Source organism: Canis lupus, chromosome 9 (genome assembly GCF_011100685.1).
Source record: "Canis lupus familiaris isolate Mischka breed German Shepherd chromosome 9, alternate assembly UU_Cfam_GSD_1.0, whole genome shotgun sequence".
NCBI classification, from domain to species: Eukaryota; Metazoa; Chordata; class Mammalia; order Carnivora; family Canidae; genus Canis; species Canis lupus.
Window position 1 is genome coordinate 61,108,171 of NC_049230.1, and position 20,471 is coordinate 61,128,641.

At 46.2% G+C, this 20,471-nt stretch overlaps 1 protein-coding gene across 1 annotated transcript in view; it reads left to right on the forward strand.

The window, feature by feature from the left end:
* Positions 1–307: 307 nt before the first annotated feature.
* GGTA1 (glycoprotein alpha-galactosyltransferase 1 (inactive)) overlaps positions 308–20,471 on the forward strand; it is a 28,683-nt gene continuing 8,519 nt past the window's right edge. Inside the window, exons 1-5 of the mRNA NM_001206937.1 lie at positions 308–422; positions 7,155–7,243; positions 11,913–11,948; positions 14,113–14,178; positions 14,749–14,847. Of these exons, the coding sequence (NP_001193866.1) occupies positions 7,164–7,243; positions 11,913–11,948; positions 14,113–14,178; positions 14,749–14,847 (281 nt within the window). The 5' untranslated portion in view covers positions 308–422; positions 7,155–7,163. The remainder of the gene's footprint in view (positions 423–7,154; positions 7,244–11,912; positions 11,949–14,112; positions 14,179–14,748; positions 14,848–20,471) is intronic.

The following is a 20,471-nucleotide window of genomic DNA, read 5'->3' on the forward strand; positions in this document are numbered from 1 at the left end:
GGGCTCAGAACAGTTCCCATTTTTGCCAAGGAGTGGGTGACGTGGGCAGCCAGTGTGTCCCTCTCAAGGGTGGTGGCCTCCCCTCCCCCAACACCAGGCCTAGTTTGGGCCTGTAGTTTCGTTTGGTTAGGGAGGCCTGGCTGCTTGTGGGCCCAAAGAGAAACATCTCTGCCTTGGCATGTAGCTCTGAGTCAACAGGCCTTGATAAACAGCCCATTTCCCAGGGCCAGCGAGGAACAAAGCCCCTGGCTGCTGTGGGATCTCTCTGCCCCCCTCTTCCTGAAACAGCTGTTTATTCTTTTGACAGGAGTTGGAGGGCAGCACCTTCCCTTCCTCCAGCCCAGCCTCCTTCTGTAGAGCGGAGCTCAATAGAACTGTGTTGTTTTGCCTTTTACTCTGCGGGGAGAGAAGCAGATGATGAGGTATGTGAAATGTTGGAATGATTTACTTGGGCTTGGTCGGGGTCACTGGGGGAGCTGTGTGGGAGCAGGAGCAGGCTCCGGCATGGACCCACCTGGGGGAGGAAGCAGGCTCTCCCCTTAACCTCTTGCTGGTGCCCCCAGTAGTTCTGGAGGGAGACAAAGTCCTGCTCTCCCTGCTCTAGAAGCAGGAGCTGGTGGGGTGTTGGCTCAGGGACTTCACTGTAAGTTCTGCTTTATTTTGCTCCTGTTCTTGGCAGAACCTCATGGGGGCCATGGCTGGCTGTCAGGGGCTGCGGCTGGGGTTTTCTCTCTAGGATTCCAGGTGACAGCGCAGAGGCAGGAGGGAGCGGGGCTGGCCTCGCGGGTGGACCTAGAGAGCCCTCCCAGGGCAGTGCAGACACTTCATTTACCGTATGTCTCTTGGGAAAACGCTGGCATGGTGACTCCTGGGCCAGGCGGCAAGGAAGAGCTGGCTGGATCCAGGCTTCAGATTTCCTGAAGGGGATTCAGGAAGAGGCACCATAAGAGGTACTGCAGAGGACAGGTTGTTCCGTCTGTGATGGCTGGAGCAACAGTTAGTCGTGTGTTTAGTCTGAGACCTGACTGGTTTCCTCTGCCTGTTGTTTACTCTGACCCTCATAATGGAAAACATCCCTGGAAAGAGCCTTCTATGCACTTTTTCCCCACACAGATTGTCCCACGCTTCTTCCAGTAGGGAGCGTTTCCCTGTAACGCCCTTCATTTCAGTGGGGGATATGGGATAAAGTGCCCCCCCAACCCTCCCCAGCCCCATCCTCTTCGAAGAGCTAGACCTGGTGGGCAGAGGGTCTGATTTTCAAACTCACCCTCTGTGGGAGCCCAGTGACCTCAGCCTGTGCTAAATCTCGTTCCTCAGCTAAACGGCTGCTACTCTGGGGTCATCTGGGTGGTTCAGCCATTGTGGGTCTACCCTCAGCTCGACATGATCCTGGGGTCCTGGGATCAAGTCCCAAAGGGCCTCCCTGCAGAGAGCCTGCTTCTCCCTCTGCCTGCATCTCTGCCTCTGCTTATCTCTCTGTGTGTCTCATGAATAAATAAATAAAATCTTTAAAAAAAAAAGCTGCTACTCTGACCACAATGAGGGACGAATGAGGTGGAGTGGGCGAGGAAGGTCCCATGGCTCACAGAAGGCCCCTGGAAATGGCAACATGGTGGCCAATGCTCACCAGCTGGTCCAAGGAGAAGCTGGCCCTTCAGTGAGTCCGGCCTGTGGGTGACCAGCTCTGGGGCAGTTGTGACCTAAGTGATGATCATGTGATAATCAAGAGAGACAAAATGAGAGGATGTGTCAGAGACCCAGGTGGTTAGTCCATGGATATGCTTTCATGCTTATTGAGAAGAGAGTGGTTAAAAGGGTGGACATTCCCTGGACCTGAACCCCGTCTCCACCACTTTTGCTGTGTGGTAACTGTCAAATTACTTAGCCTTTCTGAGCCCCCATTTTCCTGTCTTTTAAAATGGGGATGATGCTAGAGAGACTTCACAAGGTAATTGTGAGATGTAGCTGAAAGGCTACTGGTGAAACATTTGGTCCAGAGCCTGGCCTAGTTGAATTGGGGAGCATCCAAGTGTTGGAGGGCCTGGAGCTTATTCCATTTTCAGGGCCCTCTTCAAGAAAAAGAATGCAGAGCTGTGAATCCAATTTTAGCATAGAAGTGAAGATTGGGATATGAGAAGAGAGAACATAGCAAGTAATACACACCGACATAACTTCAGTGGGACTAAATTCCAGGAAGCAACATCCAAATAAAATGATGTGAAAATAATATCACGATGATTAGGATGATTTGGCTACTTAATGCATCTGCCGTCCTCAGGCCGCAGAGTGTCGGACTACCTCTTTATCTGATGATGATTCTGCAGTATCATTTTTGATTGAGACAAAGAATGAATCCGTTTGGTCCCTGGCACAGTTAACCAACATTTCTTTTTGTTACTAAGAGTTTAGAAATGTTTCTTCCAGCTTCCCAACTTAATATTGGTGGTTTTCCATCTGTAGATCTTTTGGGTGTTTCTCCCTCTGAGGACCCAGCTCTTGGACCCTGGGGTGGTGGTGAGGGGTGTGGCACGAGGTGGCTGTGAAGCCTGGATCGCCATGACCCCTGGGCAGGACAGAGAGCAGCATCTGAGTCGCGTCCTTGCCCCTTGGGACCCAAATGGGAGGCTCCTGGGTGCTGAACATGGTCTACCTGGGGCAGGTTGTTACTGAGACCCAGGTGGGCTTGCAGGGAGTGGGGTGAATTTATTGGCCCCACCAGCAGCCCCAGGACAGCCCTCAAGACCGGAATGATTCCCCAGATGGGAGCAGCACTCCTTGCTTCTAGCAAACGTAGGGGCCTTCCTGATCTACCTCCCACCCCAACGGAAGATCAGGCCAAGGTTTGCAAGGGGGCAGGACGCCTAGGCTTCATTAGCTTCTGGGTAAGTGAGCCTCTGCTCAGTGCACGCTGGTTTGTGCCCCCACCATTCTGTTGTCACTTCAAATAATCCACCTGGGTGGTGGCAGCAGGAGCTCCCTGTGTCTACATGAGCCACCTGCATACGATGAGATTTCTGTTTGATTTCTCTTCCATGTCCTGGGTCAATCAGGAAAGACTCTCCTGGAAGGTGAAGTATCAGAACTTGTTTCACAGACAGGGAGACTGAGGCCAGAGAAACTCGTGACTCCGGTTTACCAAACCGGCTTTGTGTGGGAGCTACAGGTGTCTGGTCTGTAGGTCTGCTACAGGTGTGAACCTCACTTCCTCTCCTGCCCACCATGAACACCAGGCACTGGGGGCAAACGCACTGAGTAGTTGTGTCCCGAGCTGGGGGCAGTGGGAAGAGGAGCTCTCATGACGGTCACTGATCGGGGTCGGGGTGGGTTTCACTCCGACTCTTCTGTGTGATGCAACCCTGGAGGACCGCTCTCTCAGATAAAGTCACAGCTATATTTGAGAGCCATGAATTTCAGAACCTCTCCCATGAAGAAGCATCATCATCCCGATGGCTGCCATCTGTGGAGCACTTACTGACCACTGGGTACAATGTGCTTCCTATACATCGTCTCCTTTAGTTCTTTCCAGAGAACCCATGAGGACGGTGCTGAAAGCTCCATTTTATATATTTAAATCGAGGTTCAGAGTACTTGCCTGAGGCAGGTGTCCAGGGCCGCTGATTTCAGGATCTTAGTGCTGGCCTGGGTTACACCTGGAATGCCACGTCTGAACATTACAGTGGAGGACTGAACAGAGTTTTGCCCAAGGTCATGAACACCCAGTTGGTTCCTGTACCCTCCCCTCCCCTGCCTTCCCCTCCCCTGCTTTGTTTGCCTTTGTGACACTTGTCACTACCTGACCTTATCCTTTTGAGCGTCTTGACTTGAGTGCAATAGTACAGAAGCAGCTAAGGCTGGTGGGGAGGATGGGGCTGGGTTCCTGGGGCTGAGGGAGGAATCAGAGGCAGAGAGGAGGATTCTTCAGGTTTGGTTTTCTCTACCCAATTCCTGTTCTTCTGAGATAATGGCTTTTCCAGGGCTTCTGAGTGCTCTGTTATTCAGCTGAGACATTCACCTTTTCCCCCTGACACACGGAGAAAACATGGTCAGACCAGAATTCCTTTCAGAGGGGGAATTCAGTTTGAAAGGAGTACTTTGACTTAGCCCAGGTGGGGTGGAACTCCGAGATTCTCTGAATGGGGTTTGTGTGTGTTCTGTGTGGGACAGGATGGCGGTGGGTAGGGAAAAATTTATGGGCCACGGGGAGAAATCTATCTGACACTTCATGTGGGAACCGTTAAGAGGGCCACGCTCTACGAGGAGCCCAGGGGCCACCCCATATATGGGGTTGGATGAATTCAGGGAACAATACAAGTGTGACAAGAGACAAGAGGGCCTGGAAGATAGTGGGTGGGGGGGATTTGGTGGAACTGGGTGGGCTTGGCTGAATCTTCTGAAGGTGGTGTCCAGGTGACCTGGAGTCCCACTCTCCCACGTGGGTGTCAGTTTTCAGCAGATCCCAGTTCTGCGCTCTACCCCTGAAATGGAGGAATTTAGAAGCAATCCCACATTTCCTGCTTGGTGGGTAAGAGAGCCAACCACCAATTTTCAGAATTATACTGTTTTGAAAATTCTGAGACAGAAACAGAAGAGAAGACTTTTAGACCATGTTGACTGCCAAATGTCTCATTTAGGCCCAGAGAGAAAAATTAAAGTGTTTTAAAAGATCTGTTGGCCACCCTGCCAACCCTTCCTTCCTTGGGGATTTAGATCCAGATTCCAGGAAGCATGGATACGCCCATTTCAAGTGCCTTACTAAAGGACAGTATTGGCTCACTTGTGCAGCCTCCAGTTGTCAATTCTTCAGCAAGAGTCATGACTGTTGGGAGCAAAAAGTAAGTGAGTTTAAGTGATCTGTGAAATCCAGAAAGCAGTGGGCTTCCAGAGTTGCCTCTGATGGGAGTTCCTGGAATTTTTTTTTTTTAAGATTTTATTTATTTATTCATGAGAGACACACACACACACACACACACACAGAGAGAGAGAGAGAGAGAGAGAGAGAGAGAGAGAGGCAGAGACACAGGCAGAGGGAGAAGCAGGCTCCATGCAGGGAGACCAACGTGGGACTTGATCCCGGGACTTGATGCCGGGACTCCAGGATTACTCCCTGGGCCGAAGGCAGGCGCCAAATGGCCAAGCCACCCAGGGATCCCCTGAGTTCCTGGAATTCAAAAACTATAAACCTATTTGGAAAGGGGATTGGGAGGTGGGTCTGATTTGGGCTCTGCCTGGTGTGTCAGTGTTCTCCACCCTGAGAATTTGGTTGTTTAACATTTTGTGTTTTTTCTACTGGTAAACAATTGGCATTGGAGCCTCAGCAGGTGGGGCTGGTAAAGCCCTGGATGCTTATGGCAGTATTTTCACCTCCTCTGCACACACACAGGGTGTTGTATCAGGGTCTTGGGTTTGGGCTTGATCACGGAAGCTCCACTTGCATCTTCTGAGGAGCCTTTTTTTTTTTTGAAGATTTTACTTACTTCTTTGAGAGAGTGAGGGGTGGGGAGGGTGGAGAGCATGAACAGGGTGAGGGGCTGGAGAGCTTGATGCAGGACTCGATCCAGTGGATTCTGGGATCGTGATTTGAGCCAAAAGGAAGATGCTTAACTTACTGAGCCACCCAGGTGTCCTCTGAGGAGCTCTTAATCAGGCTTTGACACAGAACAGACCTTTAAAGATAAACCTTTAGAGTCCCTGATTTGCATTCATTTGCACTTCATTGTTTAACAACACATTCTTAGTTCTTTCCTTCAAATGTGTCTTGGGCTCTTGCTAACTACCCGGCACAGAGCTATCTCATTGGAGCCTCCCAACAGCCCATGTTATGGACACTGGTAATAAGAACTAGCATTTTTGGAGGAACATTTTTACAGCACCAGGCACAATGTGAAGCATTTTGTGGACCTCGTCTCATATAATTATTTTCATCCCCATTTTAAAGATGAGGAAACCAATTCAATTAGAGATCCACAGTCCTTTTTCTGAAGCCCCAGGGCCAGGTGTGTTGGAATTCAGAGTTTTTTGGGTGTGGATAATATATCATGTATTGTGCAATGCCCCAGTGCAGCGGTGCCATTTAATAAAATACATCAGTGTTTCTGCAAAGAAACATTTAAACAGCCTCCTTAAGTGGGATAAAGATTATAAATAGCTTATCAATTAAAGCCTTGATGCCAATGGAACTATTAAAAGACTATTGGTTCTCAGAGGTTTTTGGAGCTATGCATGAGGACCCGAGGATCTGCCCTGAGTTTAGGGTTCCCAGCTCTGTGCATCAGAGCTGGTGCTCACATCCACACTTCTCTGGGAGTGAAGACGTCTCAGTATTATGAGAGGTGGCCACAGTCCCAATCTAGATATGTTTGCTCCCAAATGTAGGACTTTTCTCTGGTACTTCTCATCCAGGATCCCAGAATCGTGACCTGAGCCAAAGGCAGACACTCAACCACTGAGCCATCCAGGCATCCCTGGTACTTCTCCTCCTTTTGCATCCTGTCTTTATCCCTTGGGAAGCTTTGGTCACCCCCTCATTGAGAGGCCTTCCCTGACCACCCGAATTAAAGTACTTCTTAACCTATTATTTACCACCCAGCACCTTGTTCCTCTTCAACCACAAATTCATGCAGCAATCAAAACCTATTTAGGGTACTTACTGTGTACCGATGGATTGACTGATTGATTGATTGCCTGTGGGTGTGGTGGGGAAAAGCTAGAAGTCAGCCTAGACTTTAAGGGACTAGGGTTGTCTTCCCTACTGAGGAGGGGGCATGTGGTCAGTATATTAAAGGCAGCAGAGCTAGGGAAGGGATGTCTTCCCACAATCTTGAGTCAGGAGGCATCTGGAGCCCATAAGAACTATTTGTAGCTACTCCCTCACCCACCCAAGTCCACAACCGGTCCCATGGTCGGTCACTACACTACTCCTCTGAGCCCCAAAGTGGCCTCTAGCATCCTTCCCCAATTGGGGGAACTGTCAATTCATTAAGTTAGCCAAATTTGCCACTGCACGCCTGCTCAGTTGAAGGTAGAACACATTCCATAACTCTGGTTAAATATTTACGAACTTTTCCCCTTCGAGGGTGGAAGCCTTGCTTTAAAACTGTATCTCACTTTGCATTTATTTAATCTATTTTTCCCATTCTCCTTTTTTGTTTCCCCAGGAGAAAATAATGAATGTCAAAGGAAAAGTGATTCTGTCAATGCTGGTTGTCTCAACTGTAATTGTTGTGTTTTGGGAATATATCAACAGGTAAGTGGGGAATGCTGTATCCACCTTTGACTCGAAATCTCTTACTATCAGCCAAGTCACTAGGTTGAAGTTAAAACTGAGATTAACTGAATCAATGAAGAAGAGATTCCACCCTTCCTGTATGTATCCCTGAGCCTTAGACTATTTAAAACCATTAGCTCTCCAAGTACCTTCTGGCTAAGTTATCTTCCTTCCTGCTATGTCCTCATGTCATGATTTTTGTACCTTTGCCGATCTGGGTGAGTTCTATTTAGAAACCGTGAGACCATATTAAACCCAAAATGTGACTTAACATGATTTGTGTGATGAGCTGTGAAAATTACCTTAAGAAATTTCAGACAGGAATTCCACGAGAAATCCACCCTGAATTTTGCAATTCTCAGATATTTTCAGGGTTTATTTTATTTTATTTTATTTTATTTTATTTATTTATGATAGTCACAGAGAGAGAGAGAGAGAGAGAGAGAGAGAGAGAGAGGCAGAGACACAGGCAGAGACACAGGCAGAGGGAGAAGCAGGCCCCATGCACTGGGAGCCCGATGTGGGATTCGATTCCGGGTCTCCAGGATCGCACCCTGGGCCAAAGGCAGGCGCTAAACTGCTGCGCCACCCAGGGATCCCTATTTTCAGGGTTTAAAGGAACAACTCAAAGTTACTGACTTTTGCTGTAAAATACACTCTGAGTTGCTGGTGATTCATCTGTGCCTGGCTGCAATGCTTGGGTGTTTGTTTTGTTTTAACTCTGGAAAGCAAAATGAATTAAACATTTCTGGGTTTTCAAATTCATCAGTGGATTCACTCCAACTATATATGCTTCTGTGCTTTTGAAAAATGCAGCATCTCAGAGATTCCAGCCAGAGAGACTCCTGACAGAAAGAAGTCTCTGCAAACAGCTACAAAAATGCATGATCCCTTTGACTTAAGAGGCACTGGTACAGCTCCGCCTTGATCTAGAAAGTCCATGATGCAACTCTGGGCAGGGAGAGCTGTCTTGGCACCAGTACTGTTTTCATGGCAGAATGCTTTAGTAGCTCCTAAGTTAAAGACGATCACCTGGATTAACATTTGAATTCTTCCAATTCTTAAATTCTAAGTTTTGTTTGTTTGTTTGTTTGTTTTTTAATTTATGATAGTCACACACACACACACACACAGAGGCAGAGACACAGGCAGAGGGAGAAGCAGGCTCCATGCACCGGGAGCCCGACGTGGGACTCGATCCCGGGTCTCCAGGACCGCGCCCTGGGCCAAAGGCAGGCGCTAAACCGCTGCGCCACCCAGGGATCCCAAATTCTAAGATTTGATGAGCCAGCAGGACCATCTTGGCTCCTAAAAAAAGGTCCTGTACCTTTAAGTACATCAGTAGGAGGAGGACACCCCAGAATATGGGAGCTATTATTCCCAGGAATGCAGTGTAGATCTAACTGGTTCTGGAGGGTTATTCTGTTTTCTTTTTTTTGTTTGTTTAATTAATTATTTATTTATTCATGAGAGACATAGAGAGAGAGAGGTAAAGACACAGGCAGAGGGAGAAGCAGGCTCCATGCAGGGAGCCCGATGTGGGACTTGATCCCAAGACTCCAGGATCACACTCTGGGCCAAAAGCAGGCGCTAAACCACTGAGCCACTCAGGCATCCCGGTTATTGTTTTCATCCTGAACAACTTGTTTTAACAAAATCAAGACAAGCTATAGAGTGGTCAGGTTCAAGGGGTCTACAAACCAGAGCTTTTGAATTGAAGAAACTAGGGGTACTTAGTCTTAAGAGAAGAGGATTCAGAGTTGGGTGTAGGGAGTCTGGGATTACTTGGGTACTCAAGGGCAGAGGAAAGTCTGGAGCTAGGCTGTCTGGAACTGCTCCTGTGCCACCAGTTACCTTCTCTGTGACCTTGGGCAAGTTTTTCAGTGATTCTGTTCCTCAGTTTTCTGGTCTTTAAAAATGAGTGATAATAGTACCTGTTTCATAGGTACGTTGTGGGGAGGATTAAATAAGTTATTTTATTTTACTTTTTTAAAAAAATATTTATTCATGAGAGACACACAGAGGCAGAGACATAGGCAGAGGGAGAATCAGGCTCCCTGTGGGGAACCCGATGTGGTACTTGATCCCAGGACCTCAGAATCACGACCTGAGCTGAAGGCAGACACTCAAGGACTGAACCACCCAGGTGCCCCAATAAGTTACTTTATATAAAATATTTAGGGCAATGCCTAGAACTTAATAAGCACTCAGTAGATGCTAACTGCTGTCGTCATCATCATCATCATCTGCTTGAGGACAGAGTAGGACAGGGGCTTTTGACAAATAGAAAGAAGGATCTAGCAGTTGGAAGATTCCCAGCAGAAGCACAGGCACTCCTTGGGGTCCCTGCCCTGAGTTGAGATGCTTGTGCAGATAACATGCAAGCTCTGAATGGTTGATTGTTTAAGCTTGGTGATTTGAATCCTAGCCAGAGCTGTACGTTCATATTTTGGGTGGTTCGCAAAATTAAAATATGGGAGCCAAAGTCCCAAATGTGCATTTTGGCACTGAGTTCCCATAAAAGAGGGTTATTTTGCAGTGCTGGGCACTCTGAACAGTAACTGGAGCAGGTTCTGGCTTTCTCTGGTTTCGCACCAAGACTGGGCACATCATTCTTCAAGGTGAGGAATCTATTGAATGTCTGCAAGAGGCGTAAGAGGCAGCAGATCCTTTGCCACCTCGTGAATTGCCCTGTGGTAGCTTGAGGTGAGCTGAGGGCACTAACCTGAGACAGGTGGACAGCCCTGAGTGAGAAGGGATTTTAAGATAACTAAAGGGAACACATCAATCAACTGGTTAGGGATACAGTGTGACCCAAGTAGATCTCCTATCCTCAAGGGGTTATGATCTAGATGGAGCAGGAAGACATGCATATAAATAACCAGTGCCAGAGGTAGAGCAAGAATATCTAGATAGAGAAAAGGAACCATCAGAGTTAAGGAGGCTAAGATTGTATTTGGCTTGGAGGGGGATCTATTTTTTTTTTTGTTTATTTACAACTGTTTATTGAGCACCTACTACGTGCCAGGCACTATACTAGAATTGTATCAAGAAAGGCGCAGAAGAGATGGCATTTGAGCTGTGTCTTGAAGGATGAATATGTGTGAAATGTCATATACTATAGGGTGGATGTCATTGTGCTGTTGAGATGTTGAAGGATTCTGAAAGAGGAGGGTGAGAAGAGGAAGGAGAGGTTAGAGAGAGAGAGGTGACAAAGAAGCAAAGCTGAATTTAGAAACTGGTGCCCCAAGTGCCAGGTGGCCACCTGAAGGATGGCCTCCTCATTCCCCTCCCCCTTATGCCTTTTGTAATCAGATTCTCCAGGCTCAAATCCTGGCTCTACTCCTTGTTAGCAGTATGACCTTGGGAAGTCACCTAATGATTCTGTGCCTCAGTTTCTACCTCTGTAGGATGAAGAAGAGGAGAACCTACTTCATGGATTGTCATGAGGTAATATATGTCAGTTGCTTAGAATAGTGCCTGACCAAGTATTCGCTATTATGAATATTCATAATATTATGCCTTTTTTCCTTTAAGTAGCCCTTCTTGGAGTTTGAGGTCATGTAGCTGTGTGATTATGGGCATAGGATCTGCCTTCCCTGCTAGACTGAGTGTACGACAAGGACATATAGCCATAGGACCTGTGTCTGTCTTAGCAAACACTGTGCTTCTGGCACTCGGGATGTAATCGTGCTCAGCAAGTGCCAACTGAATGAGTACAGATGGCTCACTGAAGGAGTCATATATTCATTGGCCCAGCCTTCTAGGTGCCTACAGACCATCTCACTGTCTTCATTAGCTTAAGAAATGCCCCCTGAGGGGGCACCTGGGTGGCTCAGTGGTTGAGCATCTGCTTTCAGCTCAGGGCATGATCCCCAGGATCATGCCCTGGGATCGAGTCCCACATCAGTTTCCCCACAGGGAGCCTGCTTCTCCCTCTGCCTATGTCTCTGTCTCTCTCTCTCTGTGGCTCGCATGAATAAATAAATAAAATCTTAAAAAAAAAATAAAAAGAAAAAGCCCTCTGAGACTGCTATAGAAGGTTCTACAGTCATTGCTTTGTTTTCTATGGAAGATAACTCCTTGGTGCAGGGTCACTGGGATGTTCCTGATTAGATGGCAGGAAGGAACCTGTCTATGCAGTTCTATCCTTGGTGAAGCCACCCGTAGACAATGGGACAATGGACAGCAGTTGTCTTTTTTTTTTTTTTTTAAATTAAGGTTTGAGATTCTCCAGTGACCTCTTTCCCACCTCTTGTTCTGAATAATCCTGAAGTGACTAATAAAATTTCTAGTCCCTTGATACCATGGGCTTTATCTCAAAAGGGAAGTAGAAACCTAGGAGTAGTCAGGATGCCTGGGTGGCTCAGTAGTGGTTAAGCATCTGCCTTCGGCTCATTGCGTGATCCTGAAGTGCCGGGATCGAGTCCCACATTGGGCTCCCTGCATGGAGCCTGCTTTTCCCTCTGCTTCTCTCTCTGTGTGTCTCTCATGAATAAATAAATAAAATCTTTAAAAAAAAAAAAAAGAAAGAGTAGTCAAAACACAGGTTCTCAGCTCAGCCCAGGGCTTCAATGATAATGGTTGCAAAATAACTTTCCTCGGGAATTACAAGTAACATACGTTTTTATTTCTCATTTGCTTCCAGCCCAGAAGGATCTTTCTTGTGGATATATCACTCAAAGTAAGTGCTTTGAATTCTGGAGGTCTATGGGATTCTTCAGTGTCCACTCTGGCACCCCCTACAGTCTATTTTTAGCATGGTAGCGGGTGGTGGAGCCCTGGTCAAGGGTGGGGGGGAAAGAGTACTTTCCCAGGGAGGCGCCTGAACTACCCACCTCCCATTCCCTTGACTGGCCTTTATAGAACTAGGACTTCTATTTTGCCCTCACTTCTCATCAAGGGTTTCTTTAAGTGGTATCATTTGGAGAACATTCTGTCCTACTGATGAAAAGAATCAGGATAAATAATCTGTTATGTTGCACAGTATATGTTATATAAAGACACTTGCAAGAAATTCCTTTGAGACAAAGGATCAGGAAAAAAGTCAAGGTCTCCCGATGAATTAATATTTTTTAATTATTATTATTATTATCAAAGGCAGTGAAAACTATGTAAGCCTTCATTTTTTCTATCTTTGACTTGGTTGCCAGGAAGCTCAAAGCAAAATCTTGGGCTTAAAAGCTTGTACTTCCTCAGCCTTCATTTCTGATGTAATTTATTCCCTGGTGTTAAATCCTAGCTTGGCCAAGTTCTCAGCTATAAAATGAACGTAAAGGTAAAACCTTTATTCTTGTGAGTAGCTGGGATGACTAAGATCATATGAAAACATCTACCCGAGTGACTGAAGAAATATTTCTCTTTCTCTTCCCTTTTGTTTATTTAAGTCTTATGTGGTCTCCCTGGGTATGGTAACCACACCTAAGTCATCAACCATCTGAAACACCTTCTGAAAGTAGATGGGCTTTAAAACCCATTTCTTCACATTATGCCTGTTCATGCCTCACCACCTTATTTGTCCAGCCAGAGGCCAGTGCACCCCCTGGTTTTCCCCTCTTTTCCCTCCTCCAGAAAGCCCCCACTTTGGAGAGATTCTCACAATGAGAGAGTATGGAAATTTCCACGTGTGGGTGGCAAGGGTGGCTTCTGATGAGTTTCCTGAGTTTCTGGTTCAGAGACCCCCAGATTTCCTGAGGCTGTCCCTGCTGACCTATATACAACGTGAACCCTGAACTCTAGTTTAGCAAAGGAGATCATTCTTGTAAATATACACTGGTTGTTGTTGTTGTTTTTTAATTAAAAGTACAGCTTGTTAACAGTAATTTTCAGCTTTTATAAAGCTCTTTGATGTATGCTATTTCATTTACTTTTCAAAGCCACCTTCATGGTAGTTTATTATCATTCTGGTTGTCACCGTCCTTATTATATATCTGACTTTTCAGAGGAGAAAACCAAGATTCAGAGAGGGAAAAGGTCCCATCATGGTCATACTACCAGTAAGTGGCATATCCATGACTCAGGCTTATGTATCAGCACTCCCCACCTTGTCATTCCTCTTCTCTCCTCTCTCCCTGCCAGGGCCCCCTGGATGAGTTGAGTGCCGCGGGAATGCCCAAGGGAGGAGAGGTCAGGGCAAGGGTAGGTCCATCTTCCCTCATTTTGCTAGAGCAGCTTCACTTTTTTTTTTAAGTTTTTTTTTTTAAGATTTTATTTATTTATTCATGAGAGACACACACATAGAGAGAGAGAGAGGCAAAGACACAGGCAGAGGGAGAAGCAGGGTTCCTGTAGGGAGTCCTATGTGGGACTCGATCCTGGGACTCTGGGATCATGCCCTGAGCCAAAGGCAGACGCTCACCAGTTGAGCCACCCAGGCGTCCCTTTAAGTTTTATTTTAATTCCAACTAGTTAACATACAGTGTTATATTAGTCTCAGGTGTGTGATATAGTAATTCAACATCTATACATGACCCAGTATAGAGTAGTTTCACTTCTGTCTGTTTTATGAACTGGCATTTTTTGTTTAAAGAAATGTAAGTGATTTTCTGCCATAAAAAGAGTTTAGAGGGCATCCTGGGTGGCTCAGCGGTTTAGTGCTGCCTTCAGCCCAGGGTCTGATCCTGGAGTCCCGGAATCGGGTCCCACATCAGGCTCCCTGCATGGAGCCTGCTTCTCCCTCTGCTTCTCCCTCTGCCTTTGTCTCTGTCTCTCTCTCTGTCTCTCTTTCTCATGAATAAATAAATAAAATCTTTAAAAATAAAAGGGTTTAGAAACCCTTCCTCTCTCTCCTCCTCCCCCAGTTTAGGACTGTCTCATTTTCCAAATATGTCATCTTTTTCATTTCTTAGAAACCCAGAGGTTGGTGAAAGCAGAATTCAGAAGGGCTGGTGGTTTCCGAACTGGTTTAACAATGGGTAAGGCAATAGGATGACCCTCTACATTTGTTCATCTACCCAGCGCTTATAGATAGTCCAAATAAAATGATTTAATAGTCATTCTTCTTGGTCACTCGTGACTTCCTACTGAAGTCATATTAAGAATCTTATTTCATGGTTGGGACTAGGATATTTAAGTTTGGGGATTTTGTTTGGTGTCACTTTTCCATTTTACTTGAGGGTAAGTGGGGCTTGGGCTGAAGTTTGGGCTGTGGGAAAGATGATCACAGCTAACATGTTCATAGAAGGATCATTCCAGCAAGTTCCCGTGCTCCCTGAAATAACCTGAGGGTTCTGGGTCACTAAATTGCTAACTGTGCTGACTTGGAAGGAAAATAAGAAAGTGAGTCCTAAGCCTTTTCACCAAAAGTATGTGTTTATGAATAAATGTATCATATCATGAAACTTTCTCCAGACATTCCCTCACTGCACACATTCTCAACCTGGGAATGAACATGTGTTCACGAGATATTCACCAGCTGTCCTGGTGCCATAGATCGATCGGCCTCTCTGCCTCACACAGCTTACTTTCTTTCCCTTTGTATGTAGGACCCACTTTTACCAAGAAGAGGAAGACATAGATGATGAAAATGAACAAGGAGAAGAAAATAACGCAGAGCTTCAGCTATCAGACTGGTTTAACCCACAGTAAGAAAAAGTGTCCCCCCAGCTGCCCTTGGTGGTGGCGGGGCTGTGTTGGTAACAGTGCCATTGAGAACATTCCTGATTGGGGATATAGAGTCTTAGCATATATCAGCCTTTCACCGTAGACTAGATGAGAAACTGAGAGTCTGAATATTTTGATTCATATGCTTAAGCAACAAGTGATTCTGACTGGTTGTTGAGAGGCAGCAGGCAAATCACAAAATACTGGAGCTGGAATGGGTCTCACTGGTCATGGGGTGTCATGGAAAGTGGCAGCACCTAGAGCTAGAGCAAGAAAATTCTCTCTGAGATTCAGCTAACTCATCTGAAAATTGGCAGTGATGATGAAAAATCTCATGAGGCCACACATGCATTCATAAAGTGATAGTACAACAAATGGTTATCGAATACCTATGTATGACATGCCCACTGGTATTTTTCATACTACCAGTCACTGTCCATTAATGTGTTCAGAAACTAGCTTAATGAGGGAAAGTGAGCTTTCTTTTTTTTTTAAATTGGAATCAAAAAGAAGATCAGGGGGCATCACATGGAGTAGAAGGAAGATTAAGTACTGTGTAGCTGAATTATTGTTTCTGTATATACATGCATGTATTTGGTTGTGATGTAAAATGCATTTCTCATTGAGTCATGCTCAAAAATACTGTGCTAGATGTTGTGTTAGGCACAGGAGATAGAGGAAATCAACCAATTTGGTCATATTCAAGAAGTTCCTAGTTTTATAGGGGCAGGAGATGTGCAAGTAGTATTCATCAAAATTGGGAAGGAGGAGTGGTCAATCTGACTTAAAAGAATGTGGGTTGGGGTAGTTAGAAGGCAGGAGCTGTCCAAGATGACCGTGAGGCCTGAGAGCCTAGTAGGTGGTGGTGTTGACCAGGATAGGACTGGAGGAAGATAGCCAGGTCTAGGGGTGGGAGTAGGTGAAAGGCTGTACTAGGGACGTTTGTGGGTTTGGGTACTTGTCGGGCATCAGGACTGAGATTCACAGAGTGCCTGTCTTAGTCTGTTCAGGCTGCTATAAACAAATTTATTTCTCACAGTTCGGGAGGCTGGGAAGTCCAAGATTGAAACACCAGCAGCTTTGGCGATTGATGAGAACCCTCTTCCTGGGCCATAGACAGCCATCTTCTCTGTCCTCTCATGATGGCGGAAGGGGCGAGGGAGCTTTCTGGGAGCGCTTTCATAAGGGCACAAGCCCATTCACGAGGCCTCCACCCTCATAAACTATGCACTTCCCAAAGACCCTGCCTCCAAAGATCAGCACACTGGGGATTAGAATTCTGAGAGGCACAGACATTCAGTCTGTAGCAGGGACCACGAGCTCAGTGGAAGATGCGTGGTAGAGATGTGGGGCGAGGAGTCGTTAGAGTGCAGATGGCAATGGGACCTGTAGGCCTGGAGGGGGCCATCCAGGCAGAGGACTAAAACAACATCCTATCTGATATCAGCATTTAAAGGGCTGGTGAATGATGAGAAGTCTGAAAGGGGGAGGAAGAGCTGTAGAGGAGTATCAGGAGAGAATAGCAAGTGCTCCAGTGGGAGGGGTATGAGTTCTGGAAAGACTAAATATATTCTGGCAAGCTCTCTTTTCGTTTTGGGGTAAGGGATCACACTAGTGTGGAAAGATGGGAATTTGGGCCTCCACGTGTGTCATTTGATGAGCTGGGCAACAGGGTAGCCATCCATGAGTTTGCCTTACTGGGAATGTGAGAATATGGAAGCTTTGTTACAAAAGAATATTGCTGCTTTGGTAAGCCCCTTAAATGTGTGTGTTGGGGAGAGGGGAGACCTCCACTAGGCTAGGTGGGCTAGATGACCCAGAGATAGTCACCAAGTTCCCTTCTAAGGAGGGTGGTGCATGTTTACTGTGGCATTTATGTTCGCTGAGCGGGACTTTGAAAGCAGGGTGAGGGCTGAGTTACTGTAGACAAAGGAGAGAGACAGATCCTGGCCACCAGCTGTTACTCTCTCTGCTCTCCCCATGCATGGCTCAGCTTCTCCTCCAAACAAATGGCAAACAGATAGGTAAAGAATATCAGTTTGAAGAGGCACCAAATTTAAGCCTTCCCAGGGCATAAAGTATATTTCCTGCATAAATAAATGATGAGATGAACGACTGCCTGAAGCAAATATATACATTTACATAAGTGTATCCTTTCCTGGAAACGACCTACAACATACTACAACATATTGTGTGCACATTTCCAAGTCTAGATCTCTTAGCTTCTGTGACAGTATATCCTCTGGATTTCCCTCCTACTTGTCTGTTCTTCCTTCTCTGTTCTTTATAAGCTCTTCTCCTGCTTGCCCAGCCATCATATATTAGAGTTTCTGAAGGTTCTCATCCATTTCCATGGCCTTAGACACCATGGTGTGAGAGTGATACCCACCTTCCCACCTTCAGCCTGAAGGTCACCTAAGCCCTGACTTGGGTCTGACTGCCTGCTTGACATCTCTCTGCACACGTCTCCCATGACCCAAATGGATTTCCACATTCAATCCTACCTACACTTCTTTTGACTTCCAACCTTAAGCCAGAGTCTGGGATACCTCTCAGATCCATCCTTTCCTTCACCCACCCCACAGTCTCACTGATGTATCCTGCTAATCCTTCCTCCAGAATTCTTCCTGCATTGTGTCCTTCTCTATACCCTACAGCCCGTACTCTTGTCCCTGTTGCCATCAGGTCTTTGCTGGATCATGCTCTGGGGTACTGATGCTTAGAGGGAGTTCGGTAAATAACACAGTGTGTGCACTTCACATCTCTTTGGCCTATGTGATGATTCATAGTTTATCATATTAATACTTAAAATATTCGATTTGAATACTTCCTCTACCCAACACTTGGGGATCACAGGGAACCCATTAATAATATGTAAAATTAAAAAGTTACCAATAGCCTAGGTAGGTGTGTGTCTGGAGCCCATTTTACCTTGTAGGAAGCCTCACAAACTGACACATGGGTGCTGTGCTTGGAAGAAAGGCATTTTGGTAGCTCTGAGTCTGTCCTGGCACATTTCCCTCTTTATAGAGCCCCATCTCTATGATTTTGGACATCTCTGGCAATTGACAGTAGTAAAGACTAGCTCTTAGGGGGATCCCTGGGTGGCGCAGCGGTTTAGCGCCTGCCTGTGGCTCAGGGCGCGATCCTGGAGACCCGGGATCGAATCCCACATCAGGCTCCTGGTGCATGGAGCCTGCTTCTCCCTCTGCCTGTGTCTCTGCCTCTCTCTCTCTCTCTCTGTCTCTCTCTGTGACTATCATAAATAAATAAAGAAATTAAAAAAAAAAAAAAAAAAAAAAAGACTAGCTCTTAAACATGGGTGGCCTGCCCTGTCTCCCTTCTTTCAAGGAGGAGTGGTGTTTGCTGATTAAGACTCTGATGTACAAGTTCATCCCGGAAGCTGATCTGATTCTCATCTGTCCTCCTCCCCCACCTCTCACTGCCTGCGTTTTCAAGCTGTCATCTGGCTTCTTGGTCAGGGTCAATAACATGTTGGAATTGTGCATGAAATTTAATAATTAACAGCTGGGAAATAGAACATTTTAATTTTTAAGTGAATGTTAATTTTTAAAATCTTTTTTTTTCCCCTGCTTGGAGGAATCTTCCCAGCCAAGCAACCAAACTGGACACTGCTTTTCTGAGTGTCTTTCTAGAAGATGTGGACTGAATAGGGGTATGGTTGTATAGCAGCTGACCACCTGTGGGGAGTGTGAGATTCTTAAGTGGGTAGGACCGAGTCTTCTTTTCTGATCTCTGTGCTCAGCAATGGGTCTGGTGTGCAGTGCAGGGGCTTAGGAAATGTGCAGTGAGGGACTATGTGCACTGGTCTGCCCCTTCCTATAAATCAAGTGCCTGAAGACTCAGATCCCTTCTGCTCTTCTCTTAATCCTCCTTTCTTTGTGAAATGGGGATGAGGGTAGCACCCACTTTGTAAGGTGGATTTTAGGATTAAATGAGAGAGCGAAAGTCAAGTACACTTAGTCCCTGTGCACCATAAATATGAAATAAACACACCTGCTACCTGCCTTCCCCCCACTTCCTGTTTTTTAAAAAAGACTTTATTTATTTAAAGTGTGAGGAGAGCTAGTGTGGGGAGGAGGGTCAGAGAGAGGGAGAGAATCTCAAGCAGACTCCCTGCTTGAGCTGGAGCTTAATATGGGGCTTGATCTCATGACCTGAGCCAAAATCAAGAATTGGACACTTAACTGACTGAGCCACCCAGGTACTTCTCTCTCTCTCTCTCTTTTTAAAGTAATGTCACCTACTTACAACATGTCCAGCTGGTAAACAGTTGCAAGATTTAGTTAGCACGCTGGGTCAGACCTTTAAAAGATCCTTGCTGAGCTAAAACTAAGGATAGCAATGAATGAGGCAGCAACACAGGACAGAGTTTAAGTTCAGAAATGTGGGCTGTAGATGTGTAAGCTGAGCCTGTGAGTGTGTGTGTGAGTGTGTGTGTGTGTGTGTGTGTGTGTGGTGGTTTGTGGTTTGAAATCCTGTCATTCAACAGAGCAGGGGGTTTTATGTGACTAAAATCATCACATAAGCTTCTAAAACCTAACAAAACAAAAGCTCATTATTATTCTGCACTGATAAAAATGTCAGGGTAGCAAAGGTGAGTGGAAATGATGATAAATATGGATTGTAACCCCGGCTTCATCAGCAGAGCTAGTCAATGTCCATATAAGAAGCAATACAGACAGGACGCCTGGGTGGCTCAGAGGTTTAGCATCTGCCTTTGGCTCAGGGCAGGATCCTGGATTCCCGGGATTGAGTCCCACATCGGGCTCCTTGCATGGAGCCTGCTTCTCCTCCCTCTGCCAGTGACTCTGCCTTTCTCTCTATGTCTCTCATGAATAAATAAAAAATTAAAAAATCTTAAAAAAAAAAAAAAAAAAAAAAGGAAGCAATACAGAGTGGTAGCTCAGAGCATGGACTCCAGAGTCAGACCATCTGGGTCTGAGAACCAGCTTGGCCCCTTACTAGCTGTGTGACCATGGGCAACTTATTTAACCTCTCTGTGCTGCTCATTGACAAAATAATAATCAAAAGAGCACCTCTGAAGGATGATGCCTTTAGCACAGTGCCTGGTCTCACAGGAAGTGCTCAGCATATGTTAGTTACCAGCAGCAGCAGCAGCAGCAGCCAACTGTGTGGCCGTGGACAAGTTAGCAAGTCTTTCTCAGCATTGATTTTCTTAACTGTGCAAGAGACTTAATATGTGGCAGGGCTGTTGCCAGGAATAAATGAGGAAGTGTATGTGAAGGTGCCTGGCAACTGGTGCTTTCATGATTGAAGGAAAGAAACCAAGAGCAGCTCTTCTCTCTGTGTGGTGTGAGGGCAGAGCTGAGACTCTAGACAAGATGGGGAGGGACAGGGGAGCAGCCTCAAAGTGTCCCCCCCCAAATCTCTGGGGGAAATTCTGCTCTGCAGGGGGAAGGGGGAGGTCAGAAGCAGGGCACAAGTTGGAGCGAGAGAGACTGTCATCTCAAGAATTAGAGTGAAGAGCCTAGTGACAGATGGACAGAAAGATGAGAGTCTAGTGAGGTTCTTTTATACTTTGGGGTTGGGGCTGAGGCTGGGGCTGGGGCTGGGGCCGGGG